This window comes from Narcine bancroftii, chromosome 5 (genome assembly GCF_036971445.1).
Source record: "Narcine bancroftii isolate sNarBan1 chromosome 5, sNarBan1.hap1, whole genome shotgun sequence".
NCBI classification, from domain to species: Eukaryota; Metazoa; Chordata; class Chondrichthyes; order Torpediniformes; family Narcinidae; genus Narcine; species Narcine bancroftii.
The window spans coordinates 83,625,914-83,643,385 of NC_091473.1; the positions used below are offsets into that span (position 1 = coordinate 83,625,914).

The window sequence follows — 17,472 nt, forward strand, 5'->3', positions numbered from 1 at the left end:
ATGAATTGAAAGCTTGCATTGTTATGGAAAAAAGTTACATATAATTTGCATGATAATTGTTTTTTTTTGTAAATAAGTGGTTATCATATTTGGAATATATGCATTTAGATGTATTATATATTCTTAGTTTCTGTTTATATATTTTTGGCTCTCCTTAAGAGAGCTGGCTGATGGGGTGGGAGGGTGGGTGGGGACTCATAATTTTTTAAAATTTTTTTTTCTGTTTTTTTCATTGTTTTTATATATATATATATATTTATATAAAATTGTCTTTATGGAATGTATGCTGTATTATTACTAATGATCTTTCAAATAAATAAAGTTTTTTTTAAAGAACAAGGAACTATGGGAAATCCCTGCAATTGGGAAAACCCAATTATAATAATAATGATATTAACAGATATTGTTACAATATAAGCAGATGTTATTTCCCTATACAGATCTTTTATACTTTTTTATGGATAATATGAGTTTGAGCTCTAACAGTGTGTGATCTTATATTTTGTAGGAAGGGGAGTCCTTTGTTTTTTGTATGAAATAGTTAATTAAAAAAAAATAATTTTTAAATATTCAAAAAAAATGATTACATGTTGGGTGTTGGACTCAAAGAACTCTTCACAGTGAAATATTTGCCCTCGCATCACTACCACTTGTACTTCTATGCCCTATCCCTGCTTCTTCCACCCTCCCACTCCACAACAACAATGCAGTGATGAAACACAAAAAAAAACAGTAAATTTCCTTGCTTTGGTTCAACCTTGAGCAGCTGGACAAATACAATCCAGATAAGCATTGCCATAAATCTCCTCAAATCAGCAGAAACTGTCAGAAGGAAGCATCAAACAAAAACAATATCACCATTGACTGGTTCACTGCAAGGTGAAGTTGTACTCTGGCTGGGCACCAGCTCAGCTTTCAAACATGAATGTCTGAATGAAGTTGCTCCTGTGCTGCAGCAGCATTTGGTATCGAGAAACATTCAGGGAGGGTTGAAAGAAAAATCTTTCTGTACATAAAGACATCACAAAACAAAGGAAGGTGTGCATAGTTTTTAGAAAGGGATAAAAATCTGAAAGAAATGCATGATATCACTGAGATATACTTTCCCATTACATTGGAAGCTCAACAGAACTGAAGCAGAAGAGCACAAAAATAATCATAATCTGAATTTCCAGTTGGAGAGTTGCATATATGGGCAAACATAATCTCAGGAGATACCTTATTGAATTCTCCCTCAACATCAAGGTGAGATGCTTGTTAGTCTGTTAATCCTTCTTCTTTCATCCTTAATTATTGGAGAGATTCCACACTCTGTGCAAAACCCGATCAAGAAACAGTGCCCATCAGGTCAGCACATTCACTGGAGGTCACGAGGGCCAAAAGAAATCATGCTTAATATGTTACTATTATCTCTGACAGCCAACCTTACCCACAAGCAGGCTGTGCATAGTTCACGAGTCATATTGATGTGCGATTGTATCTCTTCACTTCTGGATGACAACAACTGGACTGAACGTTCTTGAATTCCTGAAAGCAGAGTCTCACAAATGTCTATCCACTCAGAAGACTCAGTCTTGAAAGAAAAAAAATCAAGATGGTTGTGTAGCAAACATATTGAATAATTGTGAAGAGACTGTCACAAGCACCTTTTTAACTACAGAGAGGAAAATTACCTTGAGTTGTTCAAGCTCCTTTAGTTCATGATCAGGATTATCTACATCGTCTACCTTCTTTTGTTTCATCAGTGCCTCAACTATATCCCTGCACCAGCTACAGGAATAAATACAATGTTCTTAATAGATCAAAGACATGAAAAACAAATAAGGCACAAACTATTAAAACACAGCAACTAAAAAAAGGTTGAAAGGATCCTAACTTCAATCATCATTGTTAGTGGGGGAAGCAGTTTCGGCATTTACCTCAATTGTTTTGAATTTTGTAGTAAATGGAGATAAGTACAAACATCTTATGGGGTTGAAAGTATTTGGAACTCTCTATGTGAGAACACTGTGAAGGATGATTCAATTAAAAAGTTGAAAACAGATTGATTAATTATAGGTCTTTTGAGAAGTCAAAGGTTATGGGAATAAGACTGTAAAGTGGAGGCTAAGATCAAATCAGGGCAGATCTTACTTAAAAGTGGAGTGGATTTGAGGGACCAATTGGACTCCTTTTGCTTCAAATTCTTCAGATCATAAGAGGAAAGGAGAGAAGGGAGATGAAGAAATTAAAATGGAGAAGAGGAGAGAGAAAGCAAGAGAGAAAGTTGAAAAGGAAAATGTGAGAAATAAAAGAGAGAAAGACACAAGGAAAGTAAAGAGTATATAAAGAGAAAGATTGAAAAATGAATGTGAGACATTAAAATGCCAAGACTTTCAGTATCAACAAAGAGATTTATGCAAAATAAATTAATCAACAAGACATTTAAATTTAACCATACCTATTCCATATAGTTTAATATACATCACGTATATCACTCCTTTGTAATACGAATGGTTTTTTTAGATATATTAAACCAAGACTTCATTATCCTCTGAGCTGCCTGTAAAATATTCTAAAATTATATTTAAAGAGATAAAGTGTTTTCCTGTGTCCTCACCAGCATTTATCCTTCATCACAAAATAATTTTGAACAATAACAGCACAGTATAGGCCCTTCAGCCCACAATATAGTGCCAACCTATTGAAAGCTACTCAAAAAAGTAAACCTTCCCTACTTTTTTCCCTTCATTTTTCTTTCAACCATATGCCTACGAGTCTTTTAAATGTCATTATTGTATCAGCCTCCAGCACCACCCCTACAACAAATTTCAGGTACCAATTACTGTGTATAAAAAAAAACTTACCCCTGATGTCTCTCTTAAAATTTCCTTCCCTCACTTTGTACATATCGCCACTTGTGTTTGCAAATGTAAACATCTGATTATTTTATGTCATTGGTGTATACAGGACATAAATGTGCACAACTTGGCAGCAGTGTTTCCAACAACACAACAGTAAGTTAACGTCCCATGTATTCACTAGACCATGAAGTTCTTAGAAAATTACTGAACAGGAAGGTAACATATGATCACAATGCATTATTTTCAATAACATTACATTATGCATTAATAAATATTTGCCAATGCAAACAGACACCGGCTTACAATGTTCCGACTTACGATATTTCAAAGTTCCGATGATCAGAATCCGCTTTGAATAAAAGTAAGTCAGGGTCTACCTGTATCAATGTGGTTGCTTTTAGTTCCCTGAAGAAAATGCTTCCGTCCAATCACCACACGCAGATCACTTCCCACCACCACCAACCCCTTCCCCCCTACCCCCAAACGTTGTCATTTCAGTGATCCCCTTGTAGTGACAGCAAGAAAACAAGTTTTGATGAGCCCAATGCTGTTTGTTAAACAGGTGATTTGGAACATGTGCAGATTGCTGTTACTGGAGAGGGAGAGAGATTAAAGAGGGACAGAGAGCAATGGCAATCTGCACATGCATTCAAAATCACAACATTTAAAGTTGTGAAGTGATGCCACTGCCCCTAGTCACCCGGCGCTACCTCGGGCTCCCAGCAGGAGGGGGGTCGTCGGCCACTCGGCAGGAACAAGGCAGACTGCTACCTTTACAGATAGACCCCGACTTACGGTAATTTCTACTTATTATGTGAGTCCCAGAACCAAACCCTTCACAAGTCGGGGTCTACCTGTATGTTTAAAAGTGAAAAATGTGTTAGTAATGCCTCATTATTTTGAGTTGATACATTTTTCTTACCTATAAATTTGTGTTGATAATATATTCAGTTGATTGGCCACCATCAGGGCTTTTTCCTCCAGTCTATCAGCTGTATTTGGTTCAGGCAGGTATTTAAAGTATACTTTTTTTACTTTACCTGCTGGGTCATGTACAATGTAAAGTAAAATATCTATCAGCAAGTGGCTCATTGAACTTTGAATGATGGCAACCTGGAAGTCAGAAACAAAAAAAATTATTTCTTCAAGTTTTCACCTGTCATACTTTTCCATCACATATTTAACAATTATTGTGTATAATTGATTCAAATTATCCACAAACTAAAGAATTTAAGTAGAATACACTGTGACAGAGTACTTAGAGGTGGTTTGGGAGGAATTGTTAGAGTAGCTTGCATTCACACATTTTAAAACACAGAATATTTGCAGGACTATTGCAGAATTCTTTTTGTAGGAGACAACAAAGTATCGACAGCAGCTTGCCTGGGAGAGCATGTGATCTTTGCAGACAGAGGAGAAGAGTTTTGCTCTCAGAGAGGGAGGGTGTGAAACATAGAGAAAGGACACAGAAATCAGTTCCTGAAGGACAAGCTGGCAAATTTTGGAAGGCTGCCTGGTCAACGGAGAAGACTGGCGGTCTGAAAGATGACCTGAAAGAAAGAGGATCATTTGGAGAACCCTGAAGGGGGCAAGTTTCATCAGCAAGACTGATTGAGAAAGAATCATTTGCGGATGTCCTGGAAAAGGAATCTCTCTCTGAAAACCAGAAAGAATCCTCCTGAGTGGTAACCATTTGCCTGTTAAGCACAAAACACTGGTGAATTTGGTTAATGCTAACAATGCAACCAGTGAGATTGGACTGTCATCCAAAGAACTTTTCTACTCTTAAATATACATTACACACACCTGCGCTTAGTGTTGGGGGGGGGGGGAGGTGGGGGGATTAAGTAGTTAAGTAAGTAGGTTAAGTAATAAGTTAAAGTTTAATTCTGTTTTCTTGTTCAAATATAATTAAAAATAACTTTTGTTTAAGTAACCCTGAGTTGTGGTGCATATCTATTGCTGCTGGTTTTTGGGGTCCTCTGGACTCCGTAACAACATGCTAACACAAAGACAAAAAACTGACAACCCTTTGAGTTTTCAAGCAATACATTGGACTCCTAGAATTCAATGTTCTTAGCAGCAAAGATTCCATTATACTATACAAAAAGATCAAAATCTGACTTTAGTAATCACAAATATTTGGCTCTGACAATACATTATGCATTATTCAGTTCATTATCTGTGCTGTTATTTAAAAAGTGCAAGCTGCAGTATCTTCAGTGTCTGGAAAAAAAGCATTTTCACAGGCACTGCATGACAGGCATCAAAGATGTCTTTCAAGAGTCTACCACCACATTATTCAATTGCAAATAAGAATAATTTTCCACATCCAATATTTTAAAAGCTTAACTCGCACTGACTCTATTATTAAGAGGAGATGTGAGCGAGAGAGTGAGAGAGAGAGAGAGAGAGAGAGAAAGAGAAAGAGAGGGAGGTGAAGCATGAGAGGTGAATCTGCTGATGGGAAAAAAATATTATAATGTGGGACATTAGGGATCACAATGGAGGGGGGAAATAGGGTGGAATTAAGTTTTATACCACCCTAAGGGGTTCTCAGTGTCATCTTCCATGCTCTGGCAGGCCATACACACAGGAATAAAGGTCATTGGAGCAGCTTGGCAAAGGTTCATTTTAAGCTAAAAGTGCAACAGAAACAGCACTAGCTGCTGTTACAACTATTGGAGTAACATTTTACCAGTTCAAACTCTATTACACTGCACTGTTGAACATAATACATGGCTGAACGAGAGAAGGATTTAATGCTCAATGAACATATTGATGTATTTCAGCAAATTAATTGCAAATAACAAAAATAAATAGCAGAGAAAATTACATTAAAATACAACTTAATTTTAAATATAAGATGATCTTTTTGTAGTTTCTTCCTAATTGTATAATGTAAAATGAAAGAAATTAGTTAAAAATAAACAATGTAATTAAAATACAGGAAAATAAAATGACTCTTGATCTGCAGTTTTATCAGTTAGTAACTTGTGATCATTAAGTACTTTTGGGGTGCTCTGGAACATCAGCAGGAACTTGAAATGCCAGCATTAATAAAGATCTCATGGATATCAATCCAATAGTGTGGACTTTCCAAGTAGGAGTGAGGAGCACCTGGTAATTTAATGGAGCACAGGAACTATATTTTGGTTTTATAACTAGCCTTTTTTTTTGCCTTGCATCTTCTTATATACTTGCATAACTTAGAGACTCTTGAAAATTTCTATGCATGTACCATGGAGAGCATTCTAATTGATTCCATCACTGCCTGGCATGGAACTGCCAATGCCCAGGATAGGAAAACTACAGAGACTTGTGAACTTGGTCTGTGCCACTCATAGGCATCAGTCTTCACTCTAATAAGATTATCTGCAAGAGGTGGTGTCTTAAGAAAGCAGCCTCTATCCTCAAGGTCCCTCACCACCGAGGCCATGCCCTCGTCACACTGCTACGATCAGCAAGGAGATACAGGAGCCTGAAGATGAACACCCAACAGTACAAAAACACCCTTTGCCATCAGATTTCTGAATGGACAATGAATCAAAAAAAATTATAAATTATCTTTGTGTGTTATATAAAAACTTATAGGAATATTTACACCTGTGATATGCTGCTACAAAACAATGAATTTCATGACATGTTCATTACAATAAATTCTGACTCCTTTTCATTTTTTTTCTTTCTTCACTGGATTGTAAAAATTGCCAGGCTAAAATTTATCCTTCTTGTATGCAGAATATGTTTTCCAACTTCTGTGCAATTTTATTGAAGAATTAAATTGCACGTTAACATATAAAACATAGGTTGAATTTCAACCTCATTGTATTGCTTATTTGTTTCAACTTTAATGGCAAGTCAGACAATAATCCAAGTGTCTGGGTCCATGATCACAAGCTGCATATGACCATGATACTGGGCTGTAACCGCATTTTCAAAACATTAAAAAGCACAAGGGTACACTCTCCTCCCCCACTTTACCCTCACTCTTCCCAATCTTCTCCATCAGTCAAGCAATTATTCTGTGCTACCTTCTGAAAATTCAAAGGGAATGCATACAGCAATGCATCCACTTTAAATGCAGAACTCTAAATGTATGTGAGTCGAGCATGTTTATTGGAGTAATCATAAATGTGTGAATGTATGTTGATCACGAGAGATTTTTAATTTTTTTTTATTTTTCACACTATGAACCATATTAACCAAAATACACACAAACATTTCCTTCTTGAATATACACAGTCATTTTCTCACCTTTTTCCCCCTCCCTCCTTCCCACCCCCCTCCCAACCCACTAAATATTCAACATTTACATTACAATAAACCCATTAAACAATGTTATCACACAATGAAAATAAATAAGAAAATTGTATCATCTACTTTTACACACTGCGTCAGTTCATTTCGCCTTCTTCTCATTCTATCATTTTAGGGGATGGAAGTCCGCGTTAGACCCTCTCTGTTGTGTTCCATGTACGGTTCCCAAATTTGTTAGAATACTGTGGCTTTATTTTTTAAATTATATGTTATTTTTTTCAATGGAATACATTTATTCATTTCTATGTACCATTGCTGTACTCTCAGGCTCTCTTCTGATTTCCAGGTTGACATTATACATTTTTTTGCTACAGCTAAGGCTATCATAATAAATCTTTTTTGTGCTTCATCCAATTTGAGGCCTAATTTTTTACTTCTTATATTACTTAGAAGAAAGATCTCTGGATTTTTTGGTATGTTGCTTTTTGTGATTTCATTTAATACCTGATTTAGATCTTCCCAAAACTTTTCCATTTTCTCACATGCCCAAATTGCATGTACTGTTGTTCCCGTTTCCTTCTTAGAGCGAAAACATCTATCTGATACTGTTGGGTCCCATTTATTTAAATTTTGGCGTGTGGTGTATCGCCTGTGTAACCAATTATATTGTATCATGTCTAACCTCGTGTTTATTATATTTCTCATAGTTCCGGAGCATAGCTTTTCCCATTTTTCATTTTTTATTTGTATGTTTAGATCTTGTTCCCACTTTTGTTTGGGTTTACAGCTTATTTCATCATTCTCTTTCTCTTGCAGCTTGATGTACATGTTTGTTATAAATATTTTAATTATCATTGTGTCTGTAATCACATATTCAAAGATCCTTCCTTCTGGTAACCTCAGCCTGCTTCCCAATTTGTCTTTTAAGTAGGTTTTCAGTTGGTGGTATGCAAACATTGTACCGTGAGTTATACCATATTTATACTTCGTTTGTTCAAAAGATAATAAATTATTTCCCAAAAAACTGTTTTCTATTCTTTTGATCCCTTTTTTCTCCCATTCTCTTAAGGAAAGGTTATCTATTGTGAAAGGGATTAGTTGATTTTGCGTCAATAATAATTTTGGTAGTTGGTAATTTGTTTTTTTAATTTCTACTTGAATCCAAATGTTGAGCAGATGGTGCAGTACTGGTGAACTTCTATGTTACACCAGCTTTTCATCCCACTTATAAAGTATATGTTCTGGTGCCTTCTCCCCTATTTTATCTAGCTCTAACCTGGTCCAATCTGGTTTTTCCCTTGTTTGATAAAAATCTGATATATATCTTAATTGTGCTGCTCTATAATAATTCTTAAAATTTTGTAGCTATAAGCCCTCTTGTTTGTACCATTCTGTTAATTTATCTAGCACTATCCTTGGTTTCCCCCCTTTCCATAAGAATTTCCTTATTATTTTCTTTAGCTCATTGAAGAATTTCTCTGTTAAGGGAATTGGTAACAATTGAAATAGGTATTTTATCCTTGGGAAGATATTCATTTTAATGCAATTTACCCTTCCTATCAGTGTTAGTGGTAAATCTTTCCGATGTTCTAAGTCATCTTGTAATTTCTTCATTAAGGGCTGATAATTTAATTTGCAAATATGGCCTAGATTATTATCTAGTTGTATACTATCGGATTGCTTGTGTTTGCCATTTAAATGTGATTCTTTCTTTAACTTTGTGAGATCCGCATTATTCATTGGCATCGCTTCACTTTTATTTGCGTTGGTCTTTTACCCCGATACTTCTCCATATTCCTTCAATTTCTTATGTAATTCTTTTATTGATAATTCTGGTTCTGTTAAGTATACTATGATGTCATCTGCAAATAGACTGAGTTTATATTCCTTCTCTTTTATTTTTATCCCTTTTATTTTATTTTCTGTTCTTATCAGTTCTGCCAATGGTTCTATTGCTAAAGCGAACAGTGAGGGAGATAGTGGACATCCCTGCCTAGTTGACCTGCTTAATTTAAATTGGTTCGATATATATCCATTTACAATCACCTTCGGCAATGGTCCCTTATATAATGCTTTAATCCAATTAATATATTTCTCTGGTAGGTTGAACCTCTGTAGTACTTTGAATAAATAATTCCATTCTACTCTGTCAAAGGCTTTCTCTGCGTCTAAAGCAACTGCCACTGTTGGCGTCTTATTTCCTTGTACTGCATGGATTAAGTTAATGAACTTACAGATATTGTCCGTTGTTCATCCTTTCTTAATAAATCCAGTTTGATCTAGTTTTACTATTTTCGGTACTCAGTCAGCCAATCTGTTTGCTAATAATTTTGCTATTATCTTATAATCTGAGTTAAGTAGAGATATTGGTCTATATGATGCTGGTGTTAGTGGATCTTTCTCCATCTTTTGTATTACTGTAATTATTGCTGTTTTACATGAATCTGGCATGTTTTGTGTTTCTTTAATCTGGTTCATTATTTCCAGGAGAGGAGGAATTAATAAGTCTTGAAATGTTTTATAGAATTCTATTGGGAGTCCGTACTCTCCCGGCGTTTTATTGTTCGGTAGCTTTTTTAATATATCCTGTATTTCCTCTATTTCAAATGGTTTTATCAATTTGTTTTGCTCCTCTTCTTGCAATTTCAGTAGTTCAATTTTAGCTAGAAACTCAACTATTTTGTCTTCTTTCCCTTCATTCTCAGTTCGGTATAATTCCTAATAGAATTCCTTGAAGTTTTCATTGATCTCTGTTGGGTTATATGTAATTTATTTGTCCTTTTTCCTTGATGCCAATACCATTCTTTTAGCTTGTTCTGTTTTAAGCTGCCAAGCTAGTATTTTGTGTGTTTTTTCTCCTAGCTCACAATACTTCTGTTTTGTCTTCATTATGTTCTTCTCCACCTTATACGTTTGTAGTGTTTTGTATTTTTTTTTGTTCGCCAATTCTCTTCTTTTTGTTGTATCTTCCCTTGTTGCTCGTTCTTTTTCTGTATTTACTATTTCTCTTTCCAGCTGTTCTATTTCCTGATTGTAGTCCTTCTTCATCTTAGTTACATAACTGCCCTCTGATGAAGGCTTTCATTGCATCCCATAATATAAATTTATCTTTCACTGATTCCGTATTTATTTCAAAGTACATTATAATTTGGTGCTCAATAAATTCTCTAAAATCCTGTCTTTTAAGTAGCATGGAGTTTAATCTCCATCTATATATTCTTGGTGGGATGTCCTCCAGCTCTATTGCGAATAACAGGGGTGAGTGATCCGATAACAATCTAGCTTTATATTCCATTTTCCTAACTCTCCCCTGAATATGGGCTGACAACTGGAACAGGTCAATCCTTGAGTATGTTTCATGTCTACTCGAATAATATGAGTATTCCTTCTCCTTTGGGTGTTGTCTCCTCCATATATCCAAAAGTTGCATTTCCTGCATAAATTTGGCTACTTTGTTCTTTCTGCTAGTCTATTGTCCAGTTTTATCCATCTTTGAATCCAAATTAAGGTTAAGGTCCCCTCCTATCAATATATTCCCCTGCATATCTACAATCTTCAAAAAAAATCTTGCATAAACTTTTAATCCTCTTCATTTGGTGCATATATATTGACCAAATTCCAGAGTTCTAAATATATCTGACATTTTAACATTACGTATCTCCCTTCTGAATCTATTATTTCCTCCTCTATTTTGATTGGTACATTTTTATTGATTAATATAGTTACACCTCTGGCTTTTGAGTTATATGATGCTGCCGTTACGTGCCCTACCCAGTCTCTCCTTAATTTCTTGTGTTCCACTTCAGTTAGATGTGTTTCCTGCACGAATGCTCTATCAATTTTTTCTTTTTTTCAGTAAATTTAATAGCCTCTTCCTTTTGATTTGGTTATGTATTCCGTTAATATTTATAGTCATATAGTTTCATACTTTGTTTACATCTCATTTCCTCTTCCTCACAACCACCTTTCCCCTTTTCCCCCATTTCCATTTCTCAGTTTTCTTTGTTTGAACGCACTGTACGACAACACTTCTAAAACATAAAATATTTCAACCATTCCCACATCTAAAATTCCCTTAACCCCAAGTGTTCTCCCCCACCCTTCTCTGAGTCACCCCTTGTCCCTTGCCAGGCAACCACAACTTTCCTCTCCATTCGCAAACTGGTTCGCAAGTGTCAACTGATTTCGCAGTGACTGTTATTCTCTCCCACCCAACCACCTCCAGAAAAGACTTTTATCTTCACATTACGACAAAGCTCCCCCTCTATTCTTCTCTTTTTCTTTTTATCATTTATTTATTTATTAATAATTTTTTAACCCCCCTTTTCCCTTACTTCTCTTTTCTTCCCTCCTTTAGTTCTTACTTAAGCATTATTTTTACTTCTTTATATGTAGTTTGTCGTTGTACTTTGTTCTTGTTACATCTCTTCACCTCTCTTTCTGTCTTGCAGGCATTCTGCAAATTCTCGTGCTTTCTCCGGATCTGAGAACAGTCTGTTTTGCTGCCCTGGGATAACTATTTTAAGCACCGGTGGATATCTTAACATAAATTTATAGCCTTTCTTCCATAGAATTGATTTTGCTGTGTTAAACCCCTTCCTCTTTTTCAGCAGCTCAAAACTTATGACTGGGTAGAAAAAAAAATTTTTGATCTTTGTTTTCCAGTGGTTTTTTTGTCTTCTCTCATTTTATTCATTGCCTTCTCCAATATATTTTCTCTTGTCGTGTATCTCAAGAATTTTACTAAAACGGATCTTGGTTTTTGTTGTGACTGTGGTTTCAGGGCTAATGTTCTGTGTGCACTTTCTATTTCCATTCCTCCATGCATTTCTGGCATTCCCAGGACTTTTGGGATCCATTCTTTTATAAATTCTTTCATATCTTTGCCTTCTTCATCTGCCATAAGGCCCACTATCTTTATATTGTTTCGCCGACTATAGTTTTCCATTATATCCATCTTCTGAGCTAACAACTCCTCTGTTTCTTTAACTTTTTTGTCACTTTCTTCCAATTTTCTTTTTCAGTCGTTCACTTTATTTTTACCGCCATTACACGTTCTTCCACATTTTCTAATCTTTTCCCTCCATCTGTTATGACCAGCTCTATTCTACTCACTTTTTCTTTTGAACTTTTCATTTTTCTTTTCATTTCACTAAATTCTAGTGTCAGCCATTCTTTTAATGCTTTCATTTGTTCTTGAAAAAAAATTTTATCTATGTACTGTCCATTCATTTTACCTCCTATTTCTCTGTGCAGAGCTTGGTGTTCTTCTTCTTCTTCTTCTGTGTCTGCTCTTGGTTTTGTGTCTTCTATTTCTCTTCCTTGTATCTGTGTCTCTTCTGGCTTTCTTGTTGAGCTGCTTGTCTCAGTTTGTTGGGTATTTTTTTTTCCATGGTGTCTTGATGTTGGTCCTCTGCTTCTGGGTTGGTTATCTGTTGTGTCTCTAGTTTCCTTTTTTCTTTTTAACCCCTCCCTTTCCCGTTGTTTTCTTTATCTTCCAACTGGGAGCCCCGCAGTAGGGCCTCTCTCAGCTGTTCGTGCTGTGGAGTTTCACTCCACAGCTGGTCCCCCCTCCTGTCGGTGTTGTCCTTGTCGTGTGCATCTGCGCACCCCTGTTTGGCTCCATTTTTGCAGTCCTGCAGTTAATGGGTCATGATCCTGCAGGGTCTCCACTAACCGCGGGGAGTGGGCTCCTCTTTCCACGGTGGGTCCCTGCTTTTTCGGACAGATAAGGCCTTCACCTTTCTCTTCCAGTGTCTTTCTTTCTTCTTTTCTTCCTGTTGTTTTTGGCTTTTCTTTCTTAGGTGCCATTTTCTCCACACCTTTAGTTTTGATTTGTTGTGATTTGTGTGTCTGGGGCTTTGCTTTTTCTTCACTTTTTTCCTTCTTTTCTGGAGAGGCTGGTACTCTCCTACCGGCCACTACACCATCACGTGACTCCTCTCATCACAAGAGAGTGTTGATGGAGATGTGATGCATGCAGGAACAGTATGTTGCGGATATGATTTTAGTTGATGCAATTATTAATCACACACAAGGTTAAATGTTTTCCTGTAACAGGATCAAGGCCTGGAGTATCAAATCTCAAGTTCCCCATGTTGGATGCCTCAACCCATGGGTGCATCATTTCTGGCATTTCCTTTGCTCCCAGGCATGCAGGACATATTCTAAGATATAAAATTGTCCATATCCTTGTCATCAATGTCCCCCAAGCTGGACAGTAATTTCCAGAAATGGTTGGAATCAGTAATTGCATCTTCTTTCAGGATATAGGTATAATATGAAATGGCACTGGTTAGCTAATGCACAGAGCTCCTGAACTTGCTTTCAGTTTAATTTCAAGTTCAAAGTTCAGCTTTATCGAAAGAGTATATATGTTATCACATATAATCTTGAGATTCTTTTTTCCTGCAGGCTAAGCAAAATTTCTACTTATCAGTAGTGAAGAAACTGGACTCAAGAAAAGATATATCTACAAAAGAGAGAAATGTTAACAAAAAAAGTGCAAATAAACTGACTATGCGATACAGAATATTCAGTAGTTAAATGTGTAAAGAAAGAGTCCTTAAATACATCTCTAATTGAGTTTGTTGTTCAGAAGGCTGATGGTGGAGGTTTCTGAATCTGATATAAGAGTCTTGTGGCAGCTATTATCTCTTTCCTCATGGCAGCAAAGAGAACAGAGTATATCCTGGGTGATGTGGATCCTTGACGATTGCTGCTGCTCTCTGATGGCAGCGTTCCATGCAGATTTTGTCAATGATGGGGAGAGTTTTGCCTGTGATGCACTGGGCTGTGTCCACTCTCTTTTGAAGGCATTCTGCTCAGAAGTATTGATGCCCAATACTGAGTGTAAGAATGGGAAAGATAATGACTGGAGCTGCATAAAGACTTGAATTCTTTCCCCAATTGTGCACAGAAAAAAATCCTGTGTGAACAACACTGAATCTGGAGCATCAAATAAACCACTGGAAAAATTCAGAGAGTAGATCAGTCCTGATGAAAGGAATCAACCTGAAAAATTTATAATCTATTTTGCAACTTGACTCACTGTGTTGCTCCAGTTCAGTGTTTTCTCCAGATTCTAGCATGGCATCTCTAAACTGGTCCTTGCTTTACCATTTGAAACAAAATTTTCTTACCAATGAATTTCTATTCCAATGATTCTACTTGTAGGGAAAACAGAGCTCAGAACCATAAATGAAAGGTTGCTGTTAAGTTCATTGGGAATTTATTTACAAAGTGATTATGATGTAGGTTTGTTGCAATTATAAATAGTTGATATGACTCAAGTAGGTGCATTTAAGGGAAAGCAAATAGGCACCTAAACACAGCCACCATGTCTACCTTTAACACATCAAAATATCCCATGCAGAAGAAAAGTGCTTGACGATTAAAGGAGTTTGAAAGTTCCCTTGAAGCATGAGTTGTGACATGAAAGCATTGTGCCATGTATTATTTCAGTATTGTAAATACTATATATTTAGTTGACTCTGAAGCCAAAATTGCTACTCTTGGCCAGAATCTACAAGTTCTCTTTCATTGGTGAATTCTGCAGCTAGATTCTAATATAACCTTCAAATCTCAATAGACCATGACTGGGAGGTAACCCACTGGACAGTTAACAATAACTACTCCCCAAACAACACTTGCTAATTTCTTTATTCTTAGCATGTAATGTGGGCACCCTTTGAGCTCAGCTCCATTTACTTACCTGCTGCTTCAGCTTGGTGTCTTTGAGACTTATCATCTTAAACAGTGACCACAACCAGTCCTGTAACATCTGATTCACTTCTCCAAGCTGCTCTCTGAAATTACAAAATTAAAAAAGGAAATTTGAATTTGAGTGAAGTTGTGTATATTTTGTAATGGAAAACAGCAAACATTTTGATATTTTTTAAATCAATAGAATATAGAACAATATTGCACAGTGCAGGCCCATCAGCCCTCTATGTTGTGCTAACCCATATATATATCTTTTTTAAACTAAACCGGGGTGGGCAACATTCAACTTTAAGTATTCCTTATGCCATAAGTGGCAAGGGATTACTTAAGGTGGTATGTGAGTGGGAAGGGAAGGTTGAGAACCACTGCTCTAGACCCAATTGTTACTGAAATATTTTGCTTGAGAAAAATTGTCATTGGCCCATTTCCTGTGGAGTTATGAAATTGTGCACATAATGAGTCAATTAGGTATGATTAAAACCGTAATGTTTTAATTAGCCCCTAATGTTTCAGCCTCCACTCTTCAAGGCATTCCAGGCATCCACAAATCTCTGTGTAAAAAATTTTAACCCCGATTTCTCCTCTAAACTTCCCTCCCTTAACTTTGTACTTATGTCCCCTGATGTTTGCTGTTCCTGCCTGAGAAACAGATGCTGGCTGTCCATCCTATCTATGCTTCTAATCATCTTGTAGACCTCTCTCAAGTCTCCTCTTATCCTTCTATGCTCCAAAAATAAAAGGCCTAGCTTTGCTAACCTTGCCTCATAAGACTTGATTTCCAATCCAGGCAACATCCTGGTAAATCTCTTCTGCACCCTCTCCATAGCTTCCACTTCCTTCCAATAATGAGGAGACCAGAAATGAACACAATACTCCAAGTGTGGTTCACCAAAGATTTGTAGAGTTGCAACATGACTTCTCCACTCCTTAACTCAAGTCCCCCTATTAATGAACACCAGCATCCCATAGGCCTTCTTAAATATCTTATCAACCTGTGTGTTAACCTTGAGGGATGTATGGATTTGAACCCCAAGGTCCTTCTGTTCATCCACACTCTTAAGTAACCAACCATTAACCCTGTTCTCAGCCTTCTGGTTTGTTCTTCCCAAATGCATCATCTCACATTTATCTGGATTGAATTCCATCTGCCACATTTCTGCCCAACTTCATCCTGCCAATATCCTCTTGCAACCTTCGACAACCTTCAACTCCATCCACAACTCCTCCATCCTTCATATCATCCGTAAACTTAATGACCCACCCTTCCGCCTCTTCTTTCTTTTTCAATTTTTTTTATTAAACATTAAGTAAACAATACCTGAGGAGAATAGAATACAGAAACATCAATATATTGCAATACATAATACAACATATAACATCATAACATATTAAACAGTATTTTCCCTCTCTCCTCAATTTGAAATATTTAAAAAAAAGATTTAAAAAATTATTGTTAAAACCTTATCTAACCTACCAAAAAAAAGCCTGGGAAACCTAAAATGAGAGTTGACTATAACAGATCAATACAAACTATTTATCTGATCCTTGCCAATAAAAAAAAAATAGAAATCCAAAACAGTCTGGTAGGTAAAGTTAAAATACAAATGAACTTGTATGAAAATAGTTTAGAAAAGAATGACAAGTCTCTTCAAACTTAACAGAGGTATCAAAAGTCCAACTTCTAATTTTTTCTAAACTTAAACGTGACATAACTTGAGAGAACCATTGCATCAAAGTAGGTGAATTAGAATCTTTCCATTTAAATAAAATGGCTTTTCTGGCCAACAGTGCAGTAAAGCCTACAACCTGATGCGCTGAAGTGGGAACTCAACCCACCTCTGGAACTATAATTCCAAAAATAGCCATCGATGGATTAGGTTAAAATGTAATACCCAGTATAATTGACAAAGTCTTGAAAATATCTGTCCAATACTTCTCCAATACAGAGAAAAACCTAAACATATGCATTAGTGTGGCCACTTGTGATTTACATGTATCACACATAGGACTAACATTAGGAAAAATTTTGGATAATTTATCTTTCGACATATGAACCCGATGTACCAGTTTAAACTGAATCAATACATGTCAAGCACATAATGAAGAGGCATTAACCATTCCAAAAATCTTTTCCCAAAGTTTTTCTGGAAGAAGTGACTGAAGTTCCAAGCTCCTCTAATTTCATCATTATGGACTGATTGCAATTTTAATAAATTATTGTAAATATTACATATTAAACCATTATGAGAAGGATCCAAATGAAAAAAGAGTATCAACCAAATCAGGTTGATATGATGTACGAAAGTTAGATAATATCTTATTCAAAAAACTTCTAACTTGGAAATAACTAAAAAAAAATGTGACTTAGGTATATTATATTTGTTAGATATTGTATCAAAAGACATTAAATATCCATCTATAAACTGATCCAAAATATAGACAATTCCTTTGGTTTTCCTAAAAGAAAAGGCTTGATCCATTATAGATGATGAAAAAATAGTTGAGATAAATAGTATTAGGTAAACTAAAAAATTTTAAATCAAAAAATTTGCAAAATTGAAACCAAATCCATAATGTATATTTAAGTATTAGGTTAAAGGTATGTCTACTAATCTTAGAAATTGAAAAGGGGGGACGTGGCAAG

General features: G+C 36.0%; 1 protein-coding gene across 4 annotated transcripts in view; it reads right to left on the minus strand.

Annotated features, from left to right (window-relative positions):
- Positions 1-17,472, minus strand: part of axdnd1 (axonemal dynein light chain domain containing 1) — a 215,522-nt gene that overhangs the window by 60,059 nt on the left and 137,991 nt on the right. For all 4 annotated transcript variants that reach the window (XR_011357692.1, XM_069938137.1, XM_069938136.1 and 1 more), the window contains exons 18-21: positions 14,818-14,911; positions 3,766-3,956; positions 1,674-1,770; positions 1,430-1,573 (exon numbers count right to left, since the gene is read on the minus strand). Coding sequence is in view for 3 of the 4 variants with exons in the window: in XM_069938137.1 (XP_069794238.1) it covers positions 1,430-1,573; positions 1,674-1,770; positions 3,766-3,956; positions 14,818-14,911 (526 nt within the window). In the remaining variant the exon portion in view is untranslated. The remainder of the gene's footprint in view (positions 1-1,429; positions 1,574-1,673; positions 1,771-3,765; positions 3,957-14,817; positions 14,912-17,472) is intronic.